This window comes from Ceratotherium simum, chromosome 11, assembly GCF_057802395.1.
Source record: "Ceratotherium simum simum isolate JZ-2026a chromosome 11, ASM5780239v1, whole genome shotgun sequence".
Taxonomy (NCBI): domain Eukaryota; kingdom Metazoa; phylum Chordata; class Mammalia; order Perissodactyla; family Rhinocerotidae; genus Ceratotherium; species Ceratotherium simum.
In genome coordinates, this window is record NC_141910.1 from 53,330,863 (window position 1) to 53,354,394 (window position 23,532).

Sequence of the window (23,532 nt, forward strand, 5' to 3'; positions counted from 1 at the left end):
TCAACAGGACCAAGGGGTGCTCTGCCCTCTCAGGCCCCAGAAAGCTGACTATCATCTCTGACTTGACCCTGCTCATGACGCCAAGATGAGAGAGGAATTTACCCAGTGAAAGCATATGGGAGAGAGTTGTGGGTGAGGAGAAGCAGAGAGCCTTTGCAGGATCCTTTCCTAGCTTTACCCACCTTGAGTTGTAGAGTTAGGAAGAGGTGTTTGTGGAGGATGAAAACCAAAGGGATGACACTCAGAAGGCACTGTGGGAGTGGTGGTTGAGGAAAGGGGCATCGGTTAAAGATCTAAGGTAGCAATGTAAATTTAGATGTAGAATAGGAAAAGGAGCTCAGATAGAGGCTGGAGGCCCTCAGATATATGGAGGGACTTTATGGCTGCCTGTAAAACGTTTATTACTCTATCCTCATAAAACCAAAATCTGTTTGGCTCCTTAGCAGTCACCTCCTGCCTAAAGGTTCACGTGAACTTCACAGAGTTTTTGCCCCCAGAGAGTTCCTGGGTGTCTCTTACTTGGGCACTTCTCGGGCACAAGAGGGAGCCAGTCCTCTACCATCAGAGTCATATGTCATAGGCTCTGAAGAGCTGGCATGGGTCTGGGATGAGCAAGGCTGCCTTTGATTTGTCAAAACAGGTGACAGCTGAGGTCTAAAATATACAGACTAGGGTTTCTAGCGCTTGTTGGGCCCCACCACCAGGGTGTTCAGCACCCCCAGAGTTCCTTATGTTCCCCTTACAGGGGATGCGTCTCACTTCATAGTCTAATGTGAAGATGTAGCATTCATTCTAGTGAGAAGGATCCTGTCATGCGTAATTGGGATTGTCTTTTTCTGGGTGTCCTATGTTGGGGACACAACTTCTTCCCTCTTTCCCTGGAATTATCTAAGTTCCCACCTCTCCCTGTTTGTGTGATTCTGTGTAGGAGTGGAGTGTGTGTGCATGTGCATGCACGCGCACACCTACATGTTGGAGATGGGGGATATAGAGATGCTGGAATAAGGTTTGGGTCAGTGGCTAATTAAATGGGGTTAAGGGTGGGGGGAGAAGTAAAGAAACAAACTTGCTGTTGGGACCAACCTATGCCACCCATCTTATCCCACCTCTGATCTACTGACTCTGAGCTACTGAGTTTGGAAGGTTAACTTTCCAAAACAATACATTTAGTTTTATTTCTGAAATCAGAACATGCCAGTGAAAGTGGAGATCACTGGGCCAAGAGCAAGAACTCCCCCAAAGTAGAGAGACTCTTTCTCCCCACCCTGGGCTGCTGGTGCCCCTGGAGACTGGACCTCTCCTCCCATCACATGTGCTGCTGGCTCAGCAAGCCCCCATGGGCTGGGCTGGCCCCCTTCACACACCCAGAAACATCGATTCACTGCAGGGCTGGCTCAAGAGTCTCAAGGGGGTCCGCGCTGCGCTTCCGACCTGGCCCGGTGAGGGCGCTCCTGACAGCCTCACAGACGGAGGGAGCCGCAGCCAGGCGCGCTTGGGCTTCCGGGATTGAGCACTGGAATAGGAGGCTCAGCAAGGCTATGGGGATCACCTGCAAGGGAGAGGCAGTGAGAGCTGAAGCCTGAGAAAGTGAGGTCATCTGAGGAAGAAGGCTGAGGGAGCTAGAGCATTTGGTGTGGGAGTCAGAAACCACTAGGGTGGATGCAGGAATAAAAGGGATCTATCAAGACCAGAAATTATAATGAGGTGGGTCAAGAGCAGAGAGAAACCTTCACCCAGACTCAGAAAACTCCCATTCATCCTTCAGGACCCAGTTCAAAGACCTCTTTCCTCTCTTTTCTGACTCCCCTCCTAGGCAGAACTGAAGACCCCTTTTCTGCAGCCCTGTAGTACATTTTTCACACCTCTGTAACTACTTCCTACAATCATGTCTCCCCCATGAAGAGGGAGCTCCTTGGCAGACTGTCACTGAGCTTTGTAAACCCAATGCCAAGCAAAGTTCTTGACACACTGAAAGTACTCAATAAGTGTTTGCCAAATGACTAGCAGTCGACAGGATACCTGTTCCTTCTCGTGTGCAACCTGGATGTGGAAGGAGATAGGAGAAGCCCGAATATCATCCGACAGTGGCTGAGGGAAGTGAATCACCTGGAGGAGGCTCTCGATGCATCGAGCCTTGGGCTGTCCAGAGAACCGCTGTGGAAGAAGTGGTAAGGTCAACGTTGGGCCGGAAGGCCAGGGGAGCTGAGAATGGGGTCAAGGGAGGAGAAAGAAGCGGGAGAGTGGGAGGCTGGGATCCCGAAGACTGGCTATAGAGGCTGTAGAGAATTCATCCCTGTAGGCAATCCCAAACTTACAATCCCCAAGTATAAAGAAAAATTTAGGTGAAGGGGTTAGTGATGGGCCTTGATTGGCTGGGTTAAACTGGAGGATTAATAGCAAATTTGTCACATTTTCGGCCAGGTACCATCAACTCCACAGGTTGGTATTCTTAAACTGAACTCCCTCCCTAACCATATCCATCCTTTACACTGCTGTCAAGACTGTTCATCTGCAAACACTGCTTCTATTTTGTCACCATCCTCCCCTCTGTCTAGCTTAGCACTGTCCAATAGAAATATAATGTGACCCACGTATGTAATTTTAAATTTTCTAGTATTGCATTTAAAAAGAATTAGATAAAATACATTTTTTTTTTGAGGAAGATTAGCCCTGAGCTAACATCTGCTGCCAATCCTCCTCTTTTTGCTGAGGAAGATTGGCCTTGGGCTAACATGCATGCCCACCTTCCTCTACTTTATATGGGATGCCGCCACAGCACGGCTTGATAAGCGGTGCACAGGTCCACGCCCAGGATCTGAAGCCGCAAACTCTGGGCTGCCGAAGTGGAGCACAGGAACCTAACTGCTACACCACCAGGCTGGCCCCAAAATACATTGCTTTTTTAAAACATCTTTTTTTTTTTTTCAGTGAGGAGGATTGGCCCTGAGCTAACATCCATTGCCAGTCTTCCTCTATTTTTGCTGAGGAAGATTAGCCCTGAGCTAACATCTGTGCCCATCTTCCTCTATTCTGTATATGGGATGCTGCCCCAGCGTGGCATGATGAGTGGTGTGTAGGTCTGCACCTGGGATCCAAACCTGCGAACCCTGGGCCGCTGATGCAGAGCACACAAACTTAACCACTATGCCACTGGGCTGGCCTTAGGTAAAATACATTTTATGTTTTATTTAATCAAATATATCCAAAATATTATTTCAACATGTAAACAATATTAAAAATTATTAGTGAGCTATTTTACAATATTTTTGTACTATGTCTTTGTCTTTGTTTTTGTTTTTTGTGAGGAAGATCAGCCCTGAGCTAACATCTATACTAATCCTCCTCTTTTTGCTGAGGAAGACCGGCTCTGAGCTAACATCTATTGTCAATCCTCCTCCTTTTTTTCTCCCCAAAGCCCCAGTAGATAGTTGTATGTCATAGTTGCACATCCTTCTAGTTGCTGTAATGTGGGACGTGGCCTCAGCATGGCCGGAGAAGCACCAGCACTTAACCGCTAAGCCACGGGGCCGGCCCTGTACTATGTCTTTGAAATCCAGTGTGTATTTTACAATTATAGCACATCTCAATTCAGGTGCTGAATTTCAATATAAAAGTGAAATATAGTTCTATCAAAACAATACAGGTGCATTTAATTAAAAAAAATTTACAGTGCTTCAATTTTTAAATAAAATTTAAAGTTCAGTTCCTCAGTTACACTTGCCACATTTCAGGTACTCAAGAGCCACATGTGGCTGGTAGCTACCATTATGGACAGCACAGGTCTAGCTACATTTGGCAAGTCCAAATTCCTGTCTGGCTTTCAATATTCCACAATCTCTTCCCTTCTTGCTCCCTCATAATCCCTCATTACTCTGTAAAATGACTCTCCACTATAGTCAGACTTGTGTCCCTCAAATATTGTGCCTTCTGGGCCTTGGCAAATGTTCTGTCTAACAAGAATGCCCTTCTACCCTTCACCTATCTAAGCCATAACCACTAGGCCTAGCTCAAATGTCACTTCTTCCATGAAATCTTCTGTTTTGCTATAGTGCATACGGACTCTACCTTCTTTGAAGTTCTATTGGACTTCAGTAAGGATCATGCAATTTGACACTTAATTGTTCTCCATTTCAAATGTTGGTTTTATCTCTCCTCCATTACATGGGCCACTCTGGGATGGCAAGAGCAGGATCATACATATCTCTGGCTCCTCCTACCCACCCCAACCCAGGGAACTAGAAGAGCATTTTTTCCGGTTGGTTGGTTGGTTCTACCCAATTGAGAAGGTTGTTTTAACGACCTGGTGGGCGTTCACTAAATGCTCATTGATGGATTCCTTTCAAGTAGGGTTGTCAGATTTAGCAAATAAAAACAGAAGACATCCAGTTAAATAGGAATTTCAGATGAATAATGAAAAAAATAGTACAAGTATGTCTCGAATATTTCATGGGACATACTTATACTAAAAAGTTATTCTTTATTTATCTGAAATTCAAATTTAACTAGTGCCCTGTATTTTTATTTTCTAAATCTAGCAACCCCACTTTCATGACCATCTGTTGTGCTATCTGCTCAGCATCCATTCCTCCTCCTTCTGGTATCAGTACCTTGATTTTCCTCTGGGGAATTATTGCTCTCCCATTCTCAGGCCATGCTGTTTGATTGAGGCTCACTTCCCACCCCTTCATCCACTGCCATCTTGAAGGGAGAGCATATAGTACAAGCCTGGGCAGAAAGCTGCTTTCCCCTGGAGAGCAGTGATTGGCTCAGGGATGGGCATGTGACCCAAGACAAGCCAATGAGAGCACTCCCCCAGGCATTTGTGGAAATCACGGGGACAGATAAACTCTCCTTCCACTCGGGTTGCTAAATTGGTAGGATGTTAGTCTGGCACTGCTGCTGGCAAATTTGCCACCTAATGGAGAAACCCTGCCTGAGAATGAGAGCAACACAGAGGAAACCAGGGCTAAGGGCTGAAAATTCTGGAGCACATTGTTTTGAGTATCTGGATCTAGCTACCCTGGGACTGTTCAGTTACATGAGCCAATTATTTGTCTTGTTTAGCTTAAACCAGTATGAATTGGATTTCTGTCACATACTTGTAACTGAAAGAATCTTGCCTAATAGTTATAATTTCACAAAGGCCCGCCCATGTGTGCACATATATTCCTTAGAGGGGAGGATGAGCCTGATAGAAGGAGGAGGAGAGGCACAGGAGAAAAGTCAGCCCTTACCCCCACACATCTCCATACCTCTGCAAAATGACCCCCTATGACAGCCTAGGCCTTGAGGTCAGGCCCCACCCAGCCCCATCCCATCACGTCCCACCTGCAGCATGGCCAATGCCCGCCAGAAGAGCTTGGAGTTGCGAATGCGGAGGTCCAACATGTGGTTTTGGAGGATCTTCCCAAGAAGCACATGGGCCCCTGTACTCACTGTATTCAGCACCCACTTGGTGCTTAGCTCATGCTGGAACTTCTAAATAGGGCAGACACAAGGGGGTATTGAAAATTAGAGGATGATAGAGCAGCAGGGAGAACAGGGCCCTATTATCAGACAGGAATCCAGGGATCAAAATGCAGACTTAATTTGTTTGACCAGCCCAGGGTTTAGGTGTTAAGACAGTTGTTGTAAACCAGGACTGTCCCAGGCAAACCTGGTGGCTTCATAGATTTGTGTTTTTGACCCCTGGTAGACAGATATCTTCTCTGAGTCCTTCCACAGTAGGGTTTTACTCTTACCAGAACTTTCCTTTTGCTCCCTGTGTGCTAGACAGGGGAGGAGTGGAAGTTCTGGGATTCAGTCCACTAAACCAAAGGCTCCTTGAGAGCAGAGATGGCATCTTATTCTGCTCTAGAGCCCCAGTCTTTTGGATAATGGCTGACACATGGTTACTGATCAATATGTGTTTATTGAAAAATGAATTCAATTTAATCCTTATAACAACCCTATGAAATAGGTTTAGAAAAACCTTATCCCAATTTCTACATATATGGAAACTAGAGGTCAGAAGTAAATTAACTTGAATAAGCTCATCATATGATAGTGAGACGCAGAATCAGGACCTACATACAGGTCTTCTCATTCACTGATGAGGGCATTTCCTGCTTTGCCACAATCATTTCCTGGATGAATGAGATAAGGTATGTGAAAGCACATCAAAACTAAAACATTGTACTAACACACAGTACTGTGAGTATAATTATCACCTGTTCTTGGCCCTCATGTCTTGCACTTATAACATCTATTACTGCACTGTGAGGACAACAGGAGTCTAGTAAAGGAATTGAGGGAATTAATTACTCGGTCCTAACCAGACCGAGGAAACAGGCTACTACTACTTCTACCTCCTTATTCTTGAACTCTAGAAGTAGCTCATCACACAAACCCCTGGCAAGGGGTGTATTGAAAATACTTAACAAGTGATTGACAAGGACACTGAGTATCAGAACAGAAATCTGACCAATCAGAATGAAGCTGGCTAGTATGCAGTACTGATGCTATAGGCTGCATGTCAGACTGCCCTGTGGGAGAGAGATCAATCAAATCTGAGTTATATCATTAACCATTTATATTACTCACCATTTGTACCATTAACTACTATTAACACAAAAATAGTTTAAAGTTCACATAATTTGAAGCTAGACACATTCATTTTAAAGTTCACATAGAAAAAAGGCAGCAATTCTACCTAGGAAAATCCTTAAAAAGAAGAGTAATGAAGGGAGGACCAGCCCTATCAGATATTAAACACACCATAAGGCCTATATAATTAAACAGGATGGTACCAGCACATCAATAGACAGACCAGTAGAACAGGACAGAAAGTCCAGAAATAAACCAGTGCACATAGGAACAGAGTATCTAATACAGATAGCATCTCAAATCTCTCAGAAAAAGATGAACTTAAAAATATATATATTGGGACAATTGGATAGTCATTTAGAAAAATATAAAATTGGGTTCATACCTCATCCCATACACAAGAATAAACTCCTAATGAATTGAAGATATAAATGTAAAAAAAGAAGTCATTTTTACTAGAAGAAAACATGTACTAGAAGAAAACACAGGTGGAGTTCCTTTGCAACCTGGGGGGGTGGGGTAGCTTTATGTGCCTCGAGACCCAGATTCAATAAAAGATGGATTGATAAGTTCTACACCAGAAAAATTAAAATAAAGACTTTTGCATAGTTAAAACCCAAAGAAAATATTTACAATATACATCAGAAATAAAGGCTAATGTCTCTAATTTTTAAAGAACTCAAAATCAAGGGATCACAAAGACTATGATACCATTAGAAAATAGTATATTTCATGTATTTACATGAACACACAGTTCATAAAGAAAAAGATTTACTAAAGACCCTTAAGCATATGAAAAGATGCTCAACTTCACACATAATAAGTGAAATACAAATGAAAACTACACAGAAATAGAACTTATCTATCAGATTGGCAGAAATTCAAAAGCTTAACAGTACTCTCAAAGAGGCTGTATGGAAGCAGGCATTCTCATATATTACTGGTACAAGAAACAAATGGTACAACACCTATGGAGGGAATTTTGCAGTATTTGACAAAATTACATATATGTTTATCCTTTGACCCAGCTCTAATACTTCTAGGAATTTACTCCTAAGATACACTTCTAACATTACAAAAATACATGCATATTCATTGCATCATTATTGATAATTGGAAACAACCAAATGCCCTACATAAGAGACTGCCCCAATAACTCTTGCATATGTACAATCACACATGAATGTAAAAAATAAGGAGGAAGAGCTCTATAAACCAAAGTGGAGTCATTTTTAGGTTATCTTGTTAAAGTGCAAAAGAGTACATAGTATGCTACCTCTTGTATAAGAAAGAAGTGCCAATATATACATATATATACATTTGTGTGTATATATATACACACACACTTTTTTTGCAAAAAGAAACACAGGATGATAAGTCAGTAACGAAATTGGCCACCTGCAGGGATGAGTGGAAATGGGATGGAAGGAGTAGAAAAAGGGAATGGGACATCTCTTTTTCATACAGTTTTGACTTTTAAACCACATCATGTTTTACATAGTCAAAATATAAAATTAGATCAAAAGCTGAAAAAAAAACTCTAAAATTGAAAACACACAAAAATAAATGAACCTAACTGTATATCACATTGATAGCGTAACCACAGAGAGAGAAAAAAAATTAATCCAAGTGACTTTTCAACACTTTACTTTGACTTCAGTGGGATGTAATCAAAGGACAAAAAGAACTGAAAAGAAATCTTAACCATTTCTTGGTAAGTTTGTTGATGATAGTAGTATTAGGGTAGGAATTCCAAAACTGTTTGGTATTATTGTAGGACTGAGCAAATGGGTAAATATATTGATGATGTTGGAAATCAACATTCTCACTAAGGGAAAACAGGAGGGAGAGGGAGAACGTATATACATACATATATGTACATGTGTGAAAAGTATATATATATATATATATATTTCCTTGTTCTTGCTACTGAAAGGGCTTAGAGGCAAAGACACACCAGTACAAGTGAGCATACCTAGCACCTAGGTTTCTAAATACCAGTCCCTACTAACAACAACCATGGCTTCTTGGAAAATGGCTGATGCCAGGGCTGGAACCAGAGAAAGTACAGGGTGAACCTGGGACAACATTTTTGTCCTCCTACATAGGAGATGATTGGGTAAACTATTGTACACACACACACACACAAATGTAAATAATAACAATGAAGATACTTAACTGAAGTGGAGTGATTTTCAAGATATCTTGCTAAGCAAAAGTGCAAGGCACAATAGAGTAGAGTCTGCTACTCTTTGCAAAAAAGAAAAGGGGATTTAGGGGTTTTTTTTTGCAAGAAGATACACAGCAAAGACTGTTCAAATACTAACGTGGGTATGTTATAAGGACACAGGGAGGGGCCAGCTTGAATGAGCTGTCATTTTGAGCATTAAAATGAATACTGACAGGAATGGATTAAAACACATTTGGCAACAAAAAATTCATGAGTCCAGAGTGATACTAAACAAACAAACATAGATGGGCCAAGGAGAGAAGAGAAAGGTTTTCTTTAGAGAAGGATGCCAACTAATTAATGTAGACAGAAGGATAGAAATAGAAAGTCACCATTTTAAGACCACCATAGTAATAATTAACCCAAGCAAGAATCATCAGTGGATGCTAAAACCATTGGGTGAAAGACTGAGGAAAAGGATATGAAGAAATCTAAGAGTCACCACCTTGACCAAATGATCAAACGTAGTATCACCAAGAAGAGGACAAACTGATATCAGGTGCCACTCATGTGATTCACTGATAAAGGCCTCATCTATGCAGTGTGCCTGCCAAAAAATTTAACCTGAACATAATGAAGAAACATTTGGGGATCCAAATGAGGCACATTCTGGAAAACAACTGGTCTAGTCTTCTAAAATATCAATGTCACGAAAGACATAAAAAACGGCCAAGGAACTCATCTAGATTATTTATTTATCTTTTTTGCTGAGGAAGATTTGCCCTGAGCTAACATCTGTGCCAATCTTCCTCTATTTTTTAGTATGTGGGCCACCAGCACAGCATGGCTGTTAACAGAGCAGTATAGGTCCACGCCCGGAAACCGAAGCCAGGCTGCCGAAGCAGAGCCTACTGAACTTAACCACTAGGCCACTGGGGCTGGCAAGAACTCATCTAGATTAAAGGAAACTAAAAACACCTGATAACTAAATGCAATTCATCATCCTTGATTGGATCTTGGATCTGGAAACTAAAAACAATACAGAGAAAATTGGGGAAATTTGAATATGGTCTGCATATTAGATAATAATATTGTATTAATTGTCATTTCCCTGAGTGTGATAATTATATTGTAGTTATGTAGGCAAATGCCCTTGTTCTTAGGGGACACAGTAATTTGTGTCAAGTGGCATGAAATCTCCAATTATCTTTCAAATGATTCAGGGAAAAAGAGAGATGAAGCAGATGTGACAAAATGGTAATGATTGGTGAATCTAGGGAAAAGTATGCGGGTGTTCATTGTACTATCCTTGCAATTTTTCTGTAGGTTTGAAATTTTTCAAAATAAAAGTGTTGGGGGAGTTTACTTCAAAAAAATTTCTACAATTAAATATTTACAAGCCCTAATGGAAGCCTCCTATTTCAAGCAATTTCACTACATTTAGACAGATAAAAACCAAATCAAGCAAAAGACAAAAACCACACAAAAAAAAGATTGATAGATTTGACTATATAAAAACATAAATAAAACATCTCTACATCAAAAATATAGAAATAAAAAATAATAATAAATTGGAGGAAAATAAAGAACAGGAAAAAAGGCTACTGTCCTTGCTATATATACTCTCTCATACAAATTAGTAAGAAAAATAAATAAATACACCAAAAAAGAATGTGTGAATATGCTCAAAAGTTACGAAGAAGCAGTACAACAAAGAAAAAAAATTCAATGGCCAATATATATCTTTAAGTAGCCAAACTCCACAGTAATTAAAGAAATAGAAATTAAAACACCATTGAAATGCCTTTTGTTTTGCTTTGCTGATTAGTGAGGATTAAAAAGAACAATACTACCTAATATTTTAAGGGTGTAGGGGAACAAGCAACTTTACACTTCATCTGTTTATAAACCTCTTTGGAGGTCAATTTGCCCATATGTGTCAAAAAGCCTTAAAATTTTACATACCCTTTGACCCAGTGATTCCATTTTTAGAGGTTGATCCCAGGGTTTATCCTAGTGAAATAGTCAAATGTGTGTATAAGGATGTTCAGTGCAGCATTTTAATAAAAGCCATAATATTAAAACTATCTATGATGTCTGACATTTGGAGTTAGAGTAAACAAATTATGGTACATCCATACAGTAGAACAATACATTGACATTAAAAATCATAATGGAGATATATTAGTACAGAAAGGTGTTCATAATTTTAAATTAAGAGAAGCAAGTTAAAAACAGTATGTCAAGTATGGTTTTTGTATAAATGCACAAAAAAGAATTCTAGAGGGACATTCTCCAAAATTTGTCTAATACTGGTTTTTTGGAAGAAGGTGGATTGTGCATGATTTTTTGCCTTCTTTTGATTTCTGTATTTTCTAAAGTTTTTAGAATAAAAATGTTAGCTATAAATAATTACAATTTTCTTTAAAAATAAGGTCTTTTAAAAGATCACAGATTAACATTCCCTACTATATCTCCTATCCCTGGAATAGTACCTGGCATGTGATAGGTGATAAGTGCTTTAAAAATATTTGTTGAATGAATGAATAAAAGAATCTGGCTCAACTCATAGATATGTTTAAAATTTATATTGTATGGTGAAATAAACCATGGACTTAAGAGTCACAAGACCTCGGTTCAGGTCCTGACTCCTATCTTAGCTGTGTGGCCATGATTACAATCCCTTAATATCTTAGTTGCAGCTTCTTCATAGGGGAATTGGGGACATTAAACATACATTCCTTAGATTGTCATGAGAACTGAGACAATATGTATGAAACATTTTGTAAAGTGAAAAGGCCTACATGTGTATTAGGTATTAGGACTGTACAATGAAACCTCTAAGTGTGGAGAGGTATACAACATAAAGGAGGGGTCTAGATGATGTGGGTTTTACTGGAGAAGACTTCCTAGAAGATGTGAGATCTCAAAGGAGACAATGAATGTGGAAAGCATGCCAAGAAGTAAGGATGTGACAGATGAACACCACTTGGAAGGAAAGACAAAAGTACATGTTGGAAGGAGCATGGATCCCCTGCTCATGGGGAGAGGGACTTCCATTGAGTTCTGAGTGCAGGTAAGGCAGTATGCCAGCTGTTGTCTGGTCAAGTCAGGAAGCTTCCTGGAGGAGGTGGTTTGAATAATGGATGAGACCACATCTCTCAAGGGCAACCCTTCAGAGCCCTGGTTCTGCCCCAGGGATGGTGAACAGGTGTCAAGTGAGAAAACTGAGGACCAGAGATGTAAAACTGCTTTTTTTCTTGGGCCACAAAGCAGAGCTGAACTGGCACCCAGACATCCTGATGCCCACTCCAAACCCTAAACTGCAAAATGCACCCAAACTGTTTATTATTTCTATGATTATTATCAGTGCTTGTACTGGATTATAATTTCATTAGTAAGCAAGAACTATATCGGTGTAATATTATCTGCAGTGAATTCAGTATAGGACAACTTGCAAAAAATATGCCTTAAAGATTTTGGGATAGTGAGGATGACTATAGTATGACAATTAACCTGTGACAAAGGACAAATAAGTATCTGTCAGGTTATTGGTAGCCTATCCTACACTTTTTGCATATTCTTAGAGAGAACTGAATGCAGTAGCCCATTGCCTTGGAAATTCTGACTAGAGACCTGGTAACACAAGAACTTGCCCAGCTGGCTTTGTGGAAGTCAGACAAAGCTTTCTACTCTCCAGCCTTGGGTTTTCTAATTGCTGGAATCCCTCCTCCTCTGACGCCCTCACTTCAGATATCACCTTCTCATTCCCCATACCTGGATGAAGTTCCCTTCATATTCAAAGAAAAGCAGTGGCCATGTGATGCTGATGATGGAGGAAAAGAGCTTCTTCAGAGAGGTCTGAAGAGAGAGAGAGAGGAGCAGGAGCGGTATCTCCAGGGAGGCCTTGCTGTAACTGCCGCCCAGGGTCCCTTCCTCAAGGCTGGACCCTCACCGGCAGGGACTGCCCCACAGTGCTGTGTGCCAAGGCCTGGATGTTGGAAGTCTTCTCTTTCACCTGCTCCACCAGCGTCTGTACCTCCATGAGGTTGTCTGGGAGATGGGGAGGGCATTGGAGATGAAAGGCTAGCTGTTCAGCTGTTCTTCCTGCTCCCCTGGGGTCCAGTAAGGACACACACCCCTGTCCCTCCCTCTGAATAGGTGCCCTAAGACCTAGAAAAATTACAGTTCTTCTGAGTCACTCTACTGCTTCCATCCCTTCACCCTACCACTCCCATCTTCCCTCTCACCATCCAGGGTAAAAATGAAGACCACAGTGTCAATTTCCATGAGGGATGGCAGGATGGAGGTTAGGAAGTCCTCCTGGGAGAAGGAGAACTGGGGACCCTGGAGAAGAAGATGAGAGAGTCCCTCCCATGAAAAACTCCAGTGCACAGACTTGGAGACTGAAGAGAGCCTTAGAGAACATCTAATACAGCGCTTTTGTCTACAGATGAACAAAACGAGATTCAAAGAGGTAAAGTATTTTGCCCAAGATGATACAGCAACTTGATGTAAGAGCACTAGACTAGAGCCAGGTTTGGGGGGTGAATCCAGAGCTTTCCACACTCCCTGTGCTTCCCCAAAGCCTCACGACCTCTAAGCCATATTCCCTTCTCTGGACTGTCTATCCCATCGTCCTCCCCACCTATCTCCACATTCCACTTTCCTCCCACCTTCTGCACACCAGTCATCTTCACAACTTCCCCAGGTCCCATCATCCTCCTACCTGGTTGATGAGCTCAGCCTTCTGGTTAAAAATGTCACTGTGATCACCAATGAGAAAGCCACGGACATCTCGGAAATCTAGGAAGTTTAAGAATAGGGAGAGGGGAGTGATGGGCTTTACAGGAAAAGAAGGCTTGAGGGGATGTCAATGGGGCTGGGAAGAAAGTAGCAAGTGGGGTTTAGGGTGAGGAGTAACACATATGGGAGGCCACAGCTAACGACAGGGCTGGGAGTTGAGGGATAAAGGACTGAGTGGGGGTTCAAAGGAAAGAGCATTTGACTGAAATGGCTATTTAGATAGGGCAGGGTGGACATTGAATGAGGAACCCCCATGAGTTGGGAGTAGGAAAGTGTTTGGATAGTAGAAAAGTTTGGATAGTAGGAAAGTTGGTTTGGATCGGGAGGAATCAGGAAGCAAATCTGAACCGGGGTCTCACCAGCACCGAACGTGTGGATGCACTCTACTCCATCCATGATGGCGATGATGCCAAGAGTCTGCCAGCCAACCAGGTACACGTGGCCTTTTTTCTCTAGGCTGAGAATGGGTCAGAGGTCATGAAGTGAAAGGAGACATCACAGTGAAAAAGGCCAGAGATCAGAGAAAGACACACATGGAAGAACACAGGAGTAAACTAACAAAACAAAAAGCCTACCTTGACCCTCCAACATGCAGATCCGTTCCCCTCACCATGCTGACATATCTCGTAGAGTCTCCTCTGCTCTCAGAACATTCCCCATCCAGGCCACTTCCCCCCTCCAAACACATTTCCACATACCTGGTGCTGGCTTGCTTCATCAGCGTGGCAATCTTGGGGCTTTGACTATAGGTCACCTGATGAGCCCGCTCATATGTCTGCAGGATTTCCAGAAGGCACCTGGGAGAAAGGCTATCAGCTCCCAGGCCAGGCCCAGTGTCGCCTCAGGAAGCCTGGGTACCTCCCACCCCAGGGAAGGCACAATTCCCTTAAAACTAAGTTCTGCTGGTCCCTGCTGGAGGTGCAGTGAGTAGAGCCAGACTGTGTTCAGGAGGGGCAAAAAGGGCTTCAGTGGGCAGAGCACCAAAGAGCAGAAGGAGGGATAGGTCATCAAGAGAGCACCAGGAGGAGGATGGGATCTGAGGTTTGATGAGGAGGTAAGTGAGCAGTCTAGAAGCTAGGCTAGAGACCCTGGTAAGGGAAGTAGGCCCACAGCAGGAGCTCTACCCTGCATGACTTGAACCATCCCTAAATCAAAGACTCACAGAAGCTTGGTTAGCTTCGGATGTCCCAGCTGGGCTTAGGGATTAGGTCTGGACCTGAGGGTCGACTGGAAACAATCACAACTCTGTGACTATGTGGTGGGACCAGCAGCATCCCCCTGCCAGCTCATTTCCCAGGGGAGGTATGGCAGGGCCTCAGTCTTGCTGTTACCAGCCCAGTCTCTGGATCAGGACCTGCCACTCCCCTACAAACACTATCCCATCCTCTGCCTGACTCTGATCTCTCTCGTCCAGATCCTCCCTACCTCTGAGATGCCGCAAGGCCCCGGTCCACAGTCTTGTGGGCTGCCAGTAACAGGGTTTCCAGCAGGATCTTGGTGGCACTTCCACCTTTCATCCGGGAGGAGCCACTGAGGCCCTCAGGCTGAGGAGGTGACAACACCAGGAGGAATTGGGAGAGGAAGAAGGATCCCAGAGTTCACTAGTTAGTGACCACTGGGCATGCAGTCTGGTTAGTGACTCCTGGACATGCACTCTGGTTAGTGACTCTTGGACATACCCTCCGATTAGTGGCCACCAAGCATGCATTTGGTAATACTGGTGGCCCCCCGTGTGCTGTGAGGAGGAGTGCTGGGTTGAGGTCTTAACTGAGAGAAGGAGAAGAAGAGAGGGAAAGGGCCACCTCTAGTCATTTCTATGGTACATTCAGGACTCTGAGGAGGAAGCCACAGTGACTGGGTCTCCTGTTAGCTAGGGATAAGGGTTTTTTTCCCAAGAACTTTTTCCTCCCCTCCTCCCCCATTTTTTAATAGAAGTTTGTCAATCCGAACACCACATTTCACGTTCTTTGGACAGACCAATGAAGCAGCCACTATATTGATTCAGATACATAACATGGCACACCAAACAGATAAAGAGATCATAGCAAAAAGAATGATAAAAGCAGTGTCTGAGAAAAGGAGATTAAAAGTAAACAATTGCCGAGAGGAGGAGAGATGATCATCTGGGAGATGAAAGATATGGAACTCATGTAGAATATGGAATTCCTGCATTCCTATCTCACAAAAGGAAGATAAAGGAGAATGTCACGATGTGCCCACAACTGGCAGAGAGGGGCAGAGGCAGGGATTTGGCTAAGGCCCTTATAGTGTCAAAGCAAGGGCAGAGGATGCTAGTGAGATACACCCACAATCCAGAGAAAAAGGGAACAGGAGTACTGGAGGCTTGCAAGGCCCACCCCAATTTTGGAGAGGATTAAAAAGGCAGAAGAAGGAAACTGCATCCCATTTTTTTTAAAGCTCATATTTGAAATTGAAACATATAAAAGAGACATAAAGCAATTCACCATTCTATTCAATACGTTCTACACACAGATGCAAAAGAGCTTCTTTAAACAGAAAATGCCCTAGACCATGTAAGTGTTTAATGATTACTGATTTAAGAGACAAGGTCAGGATGGAAATAAAACATCTTAAGGTGAAAAAGGAAATGAGAAAATAGGATTTCATTTACAACTTTTTAGTTGACACACAATGCCAGGAATTTAGACAAGCTGTAACGAACGTAAAATCAGAGGCCCTAAAGAAGTGGCAAGCCATCCCGAGGAGGGGGCAGGGAGTAGTGATTGAAGAAGATCCTACCCCAATTGCAGGATTGAGCACAAAAGCTTCCTGTTTCTCTTGCAGTTTCTGCATCCGCTCTGCTATTTGTCGAAATGTCGAACTCCAGTCTTCAATGGGGTCATTTCTGGGGCCCACAGAGAGGCAGAGGTGGGGGGATTGTCTTTGAGGGTCTAAAGGAAGAGCCTCAGATAGGAGTCAGGATCAAAGACCACATTGGGATGGGGGTCAGAGGTCAACAACTTCCTGAAGAGATGTGCTTTGATGCTCATAGGGGCACCATGTCCCTGAACCCCAAGGATGAGGGTTAATAAACCATTCAGCAATTTTAGCCCAGAGCAAAGCCAACACTCAAGTTTAAAGTTCTAGCCTGAGACCAGAACTTACTTGTATCCTGGTCCTTGCATATGCCCCACTGCCATGGCCATACTAGCCACACCCTCTGTAGGCCCCGGGGGGAATGCCTGTCATCTGAATGTCAAAATTGCCACCTTAGGGCCGGCCCCGTGGCTTGGTGGTTAAGTGAGCGCGCTCCACTGCTGGCGGCCCGGGTTCGGATCCCGGGCTCACACCGACGCGCTGCTTCTCCGGCCCTGCTGAGGCCGCGTCCCACATACAGCAACTAGAAGGATGTGCAGCTATGACACACAGCTATCTACTGGGGCTTTGGGGGGAAAAAATAAATAAATAAAAATCTTTAAAAAACAAAATTGCCACCTTATTTTGAGTCTGAGGGTCCATCAGAAGCCCTTCCCATTCCTGTAAATAGATTCTAGAAATCTCCCTGAATAGTGAACCCCTTGCTACGTCGGGAAGGGATAATTGTTCCTACTGAGGGAACCAAGCTGCAAGGTATGAAGCGTAGCACCTAACAGTTGGCAAACATTCCTTGAATTAAATTAATCAGGAACAAAACAATGTGTTAATGAGACACGAGAGCAACAGGCTTGCTATCTGCTTAGGTGCAACCACGGTATCTCAAAGAATGGGGATCTTCTGTAGTCACCTCTACTGGCTTTGCTAGGGGATAATTTGTGAATTATCCATTGTGGCAGGACCTCAAAGAGTTACCTGTGTACACGGCCTCCCTAGCTTCCCCTTATCAGTCCATCCCTACAAAGGTTCCAGCCCTTCTTGAACCATTTTTATATTTTTTTGTCTGTATTACTTCTAGGGCAAACAAGTTTCACATATTACATACCCATTGTGTAAAGTGTTTCCTATCATTTATCTTCAAACTACTTCTAAGAGACCTAAGACAGAGGAGAGTTAAGCAGAGAGAGGAGACAGTGTTTATTGTGTGGTTTAAAACTGAGATTCCCAAACTTGGCTGGTCATCAAAATCACCTGGGGAGTTTTGTTTTTCAATAACTATCCATTTCTGGCTACCACCCCCACCCTGAGTGTCAGCTTCAATAGTTCTGGAGTGGAGCCCAAAAATCTGTATTTTTAAAAAGCTTCCCAGACAGCTCTAAAGATCAGCCAAGATTGGGAGCCACTGATTTAAGGAACAACTGGAAGATCTCCACGCCTACATTGTTTGAAATCCTTCATTTCACTTAGTCACAGTGCCTGAAATTAGCATCCACTGCAGCAGACACACTTTTGGTGAAGGAGAGTCGTCCATTAAAAGGATCAGGGTTAAGAGTATTTCAGACTCATTTATACTTTCCTATGAATTACGCTACAAGCCTGGAATCGGAAGTTGTAAAAGTACCTCAGAAAGAACCTGACTATCCCTCTCCCCAACACCACCACTAAATACACAAAGCTGCTCTTGAGAAATCAACAGTATGCTTTGCGAGCATACTCCAGTGACAGGAAGCCCTCAGCTTCATCAGGGGGCCCACTCCAATGGTTTATTTAGCAGAGTTCTCTGAGCCTGGCTGTGCATCAGAATCTCCAAGGATGCTTTCAAAAAATAGATATTTCAGGGCCTTACCCCAAACCTACATCAGAGTTCTCACACAAGGGGCTAGGAATCTGCTTTCTTATTTTTTTAACACTCTGAAGGTAGCGCATCCACAGAACCACACCTGAGCACTATTGGTTTAATGTGCTGTGCTTCTCTGAGATCAAAGTGGCCATTTAGATAGAGAATAAGAGGGAGATGATTTGGAGGCACAGGACTCTCAGGAAAGGGGAACAGGGTGGGAGATTTGAGTAGCCAGAGAGGACCAAAGGGGTGCCTGGAATGATGAAGGAGAATGGGCACTAAAATAAGGGAGCTGGGCAAAGCTGAGCTGGGAGCTCAGCACCCACTACTCCTTCTTTGAAAAGATGCTTGGGGTCCACCTCAAATGAAAGTACAGATCTTTGTGGTATGCATTTTCCTGATCCTATTCTATGCTCTGGCCCTTGTGTTCCTTGCCTCTACAATCCCTGTTTTGAATGTATGTTTTCTTGCATTTCATGTAGCCTATGTAAGCTGCCTTCAATCTTTTCTGAAACAAGAGAATAAATAAACCAACCAATAAAAAAAAATCTCATAAGCTTAAGGACACCCCGTATTTACCTTAATATTCTGAGATTTGGTGAACATGACCATATTTGCCCTGCCCTCCCCTTTGTGATTGTACTGTGGATTTTGACAGGTATCCTCCCAGCCTCCCCCGTGTCTGGTCAGTCACCACCTTTCATTACAGAAGGCTTACCTGGCCATGCTCACTGGGTTGAAACCAACCAAAACTGGCAAGAAGACAGCTGGGTTATCCATGCAGTAGTCCATCTGGGCTGCTACAAACGGAGCCTGATGGTAGGGAGAGAAAGGAGGGCACGATGAGGAGGTTACTCTAGTGTTGCCTGAGCCCCATGTTCATCAGAATCCCCCAGAATGCTTGTTAGAAATGCAGATTCCCTGGCCCAGTTAAGATCTACTGGATCTAAATTTGAAAGAGAGCCCACAGACCTACATTTTTAACAAGTTCACCCAAGGAAATCTTCTGCATGGTAAAGTTTGAAAACTACTGAACTAAATTGTAAGCTCCTTGAGGTCAATGTCCTGCTCTCTTTGTGTGCCTCCTTCCACATCTAGCACTACTGGAATCTAGTTTCTGCCCAGTGAATTCTTAGAATCAGAGAGCTGCAGAGTTGAGAGGAAACTTGAGGTCCTCTAGTCCAGCACTTCTCAAACTACCTGGGAATGTTGTTAAAATGAAGATTCAGATTCAGTAGGTCTGGGGAGCCTGAGATGCTGCATTTCTAACAAATCCCAGGTGATACTGATGTTGCTGGTGTAAAGACCACACTTTAAGTAGCAAGGGACTAATCCAGGGGTCAGCTTTTTCTGTAAAGAGCCACAGAGTAAATATTTTAGGCTTTGTGGGCCCCGTGATCTCTGTCCAACTACTCAACTCTACCATTGCAGCGTGACAGTGGCCAGAGACAATATGTAAACAGAAATGGCTGTGTTCCAGTAAAACTTTATTTACAAAAACAGGCATTGGCAAGATTGACCTGCCAGCATAGTTTGCTGACCCCTGGACTAGTCCATCTATCTTGGTTGTTGAATGGATTGATACACGGTTATTCTGAGATAGGATCCCTTCCCCCTCATCCCATATTCATACAACTGGATCCTAATTAGTGAAAGTAAAATCAAAATTCCTCATGCAAACGTTTTCTGTTTTCTAGCACCCACCTAATCAAACTGTCTTCCATACTATTGCACTCCCACCCCCTTCCTCCCTATAAAATTGATCCACTGAGCTTGTTTTCACACTCACAGAGAGTCCCACTGAAATGCCAATGACAATCACCCTCTTCTTCCCAGCAGCCACCTAGAAGAAGAGGATGGGTGAGGTAGTGCCACCAGGAAGATTCTAGGGCACAAACTATTGTGTGGGGATGTCAGGGCCACGACCAGGGGAGGGAATGGGCTTTGACTGGATGTTGGGGCTTTTATATCCCCATGAGAAGGAAAAGACAGAGGTCTCTGGTTGAGTATCAGTGGAAAACACAGACCTTCTTCAGTTCCTCAATCCCGTGCAGGGCACTATCTTCTGTCCCCTCCCTAGAGGCCACCACAGACCTAAGAGGACAGACTTAAGGTCAGTGGCACTGGTTGGGAAGCAGAAGCCTATGGTTTATTAGGTCAGGCTGCTTTGAGAGAAGTGAATGAAGAGAAAATTATCATTGGATGAGCACCTACTATTTGTTGGGCACCATGATAGACACTCTGTAGGGTTGAAAAACTCAAATACCTATAAAACCTAGTCAGGCAACATTAAGTATGTGAACTAGGCCAAGCATAAGGCAATAAGGAATGGTGGGGACCAAAGCAAACTCGACATCATCTCCATCTAAAAGCATTCAAATTCAATTTCTAAAAAACACTATTCAGGCCAAACAAAATATTCACAGGCCAACTTGGCTTACCTGTCACCTCCTGCAATGAGGTAGGTGTAAAGAGGTTTCTGTCCTAGGCCTTTCATCAGCTGGTTAAAGGAGACCTGTCAAGGGGAAGAGGACGTGAAGTAGTAACGATAGCGAAGGAACAATTATCTTAGATTTTCAGCACCTAGAGGGTAGAGACTGTATGATTCTCTTAGGCCAGTGCTTAAGGCAGTACTGCTTGGAATCTGGCACTTAGAGATACTACTTAGAGATGATTAATTGGGGGTGCATGGGGTGTAGAAATGTTGGCAATAGACTGCTGGGGCTCAGAGGAGCTCAGAAAAAATGGGACTCCGTGGTGAAATCTAGCTTTTGGATGAGAGAGAGAGCCAGGGCTGGAGTTCACCTAGGAGCTTACCTATGATGAGCTTTAGAAGAAGCCAGAGGGAGGAAAACCAGGGATCAGAGTACTCACCGACATGAGGAATGCCATCCTGCCAGAGGTGCCCCCTCCACTCAGCACCACCAGCGCCCCCTCAGGCTCCTAAGAAAGGAAAAAAGCCTAGGTTGCCAGGGCCCAGCTCAGGTAGGGGGAAGAATATTATTTCTCTGCCAGTAACAGAAGCAGAATTGGAGAGACTCCTTAACCCTCCTCTTATCACAAAAGTGAAGAGAACATAGACAGTGTGGTGCAGCAGAAAGAACATCGGATTTGAGAAAGAAACTTCAGTCGGACTCCTAACTCTGGCTTAGCTACTTATTCAAACTCTTACTAATTTCAGAAAGGACTGAAAGCAGCTCTTTCATCTGAAAATTAATTAATTAATTAATTAATTAATTACAGCAGCATTACCCAGCAATTATTAGCTGGGTGTATTTGGGCAAGGTACTGTGATAATCCTAAGTCTTTGTTTTCCCATCTGAAACAAATGGGGACAATAACACTAACTTCACAGGTTTTTGTGAAGGTAACGAGTGTGAAAGTGCATTGTCAATTATAAAATATTATGCAGATAATAGTTATTACAGTTACTATTGATTAATAAAATGACAGTAAGGATCCAGGAGGGAGGACTGGGAGAAAGGGGAACTGAGATCTATAAAAGTGAGAAACGGAGACCAAGAAAAGAGAAAAGTAGAGGGACACAGAAGTTTAGGCAGGGAGCAGAAGGAGAATTAGTACCTTCAGCACCTCCTGAACTTTTCCAGCCACTTGTACCATGGTGGTCAGAACTGATTCGCTGTAGAGTCGCTGTAGGGAACAGGCAGGAATCAGAAGTCAAGAAAAGGATAGTGAATTGGGGGGTGAGGGGTGGGGTGGAGGGGCTCTCAGGGTTTCAAAAATTAGGGACTCTGGTCTGAGAGGGCATCTAAATTTGCAGTGTCCAGGAAATGGGTCTGGGTCACCTGGTATGTGCGCATGGTTTGCCCCTCCTCCTGGAAGATCTCAGCATCACATTGCCCCAGTAACTGAACAATCTGCTTGGCCTCTGCTTTGTCCAGGTCCTGGGTCAGTGGGTTTGACTTCTCTGTGATTGGCAGGGCTGCCTCGTACCCAGACAACTAGAGGGAAGCAGGCACAAGGATACAGGCAGGAAGTAAAGCCTCATTCATGCCTGCTGAACTGGAGATGGGAGTGTCAGCAGGCACAGTGTTTGGACTCACACCCCCCCTCCCAAGGATTTAGGCTGCACTTGGTACCCTGGGCCTACTAGGGAAAGAAGATCAGGAAGGAAGATGGGAAGCAGGAGAGGGAGAGAAGAAACCCAGGGTGGAGGGAAGTCCAGATGAGAAACGACTCTGGGAATCAGTGCAGAACGCCAACGTGGAGAAGGGGTCTCACCTCCCACTTGCCAGGCTCTGGGGTCTCAATCACATGTTGAAACCGTTTTGTGCCCGGCATGGTCCCACTTTGTGGACACACTGTTGTGCCTGCTCCTTCAGCCACACAAACCCTTCTGTCACACTGACTCTGCTTCCAGCTGGCAGAGCCTTATCTGAATCACAGTGATGATTAACCCAAGTACCCTGGCCTCTGAGCACCACCCCCTCTGAGCACCTCTGCCTGCACCCTTTCCTAGTCACTAGGCCCCCAGCCCTCTGGTCATCCCCAGGGGAGCTCCGGGGCCCCTCTTTGCATGCCCCCAGACTCCCCAGCCTCTGCTCTTCCCATGAAGAGGAAGAGCCTAGGTTCATTACTCTTGTCCCTCGGACACACTGCCCACTTCTCTGGAGGGCCTAGAGCCTGGAAGTGTAGGACAATACCCAGGCCCAGTTCCAGGGGAGCAAGAATCCCTGGGCACGAGTGCTCTGGGACCAGGATGCATCAGGAGGCCAGAGATCAGGGTCCTCAGGGTCAGCAAAGGTCAGAGGATCTAGGCCATGGCTGGATCACATGCTCAGCACACACAGTCTTCCCTGCCCCACTTGCCCCATTTCACTCTCTCCTCTCAGAAGGAAGGCAACAAAAGCTTTAGAGCCCCAGGAGTGTATGCAATGAACTGGATATTACAGGAGAAAAGTGTCACAGAAATAGAAATACTGCCATGAGAATCAGAAACCAAAGTATCTGTCCTAAATACATTAGCCAGCACTTATTTACACTGAAAATGCATTTTTCACATACAGTATCTCATTGGATACATTAACACTAAGAAGATGATATTGACACTCATTTTTCAGATGATGAAACTGAGGCTCAGAGAAGTTGGTTGCTGAAGATCACACAGCTGACAGAATCGAGACTCACACCCAGGTTCTGACTCCAAATCTCACACTCAGCCAAAGCATGAAATAACTTAAGGATTTATTTTATGTTTATTGAATGAAGTAACTAACAAATTGGCACAAAATAATAATAATCTCTCATTCACACAGAGTTGTAAGATTTATAAAGA

General features: G+C 43.7%; 1 protein-coding gene across 1 annotated transcript; it reads right to left on the reverse strand.

Annotated features, from left to right (window-relative positions):
* Positions 1-1,266: 1,266 nt before the first annotated feature.
* On the reverse strand, positions 1,267-22,538 carry GCKR (glucokinase regulator). Its single transcript, XM_004418210.3, has 19 exons — positions 22,479-22,538; positions 22,043-22,198; positions 21,819-21,887; positions 21,111-21,179; positions 20,678-20,751; positions 20,264-20,330; positions 20,026-20,079; positions 18,955-19,049; positions 16,322-16,427; positions 14,987-15,105; positions 14,260-14,358; positions 13,921-14,018; positions 13,485-13,561; positions 13,006-13,102; positions 12,711-12,808; positions 12,533-12,616; positions 5,329-5,478; positions 2,020-2,154; positions 1,267-1,549 (listed from the first exon to the last, which is right to left on the reverse strand). Exons 1-19 carry the CDS (start codon positions 22,536-22,538, stop codon positions 1,379-1,381), a joined length of 1,878 nt encoding a protein of 625 aa, XP_004418267.1. The 3' UTR covers positions 1,267-1,378.
* Between the last annotated feature and the right edge of the window lie 994 nt (positions 22,539-23,532).

What these genes read in the sequence shown, in the direction of transcription:
- GCKR (XM_004418210.3), bottom strand. Translation starts at nt 22,538, where the DNA reads ATGCCGGGCACAAAACGGTTTCAACATGTGATTGAGACCCCAGAGCCT. An exon ending in GGATGGCATTCCTCATGTCG is followed by an intron (nt 20,752 to 21,110) that starts GTGAGTACTCTG and finishes TCCCCTTGACAG; the next exon opens with GTCTCCTTTAACCAGCTGAT. An exon ending in CTCATTGCAGGAGGTGACAG is followed by an intron (nt 20,331 to 20,677) that starts GTAAGCCAAGTT and finishes CTGTCCTCTTAG; the next exon opens with GTCTGTGGTGGCCTCTAGGG.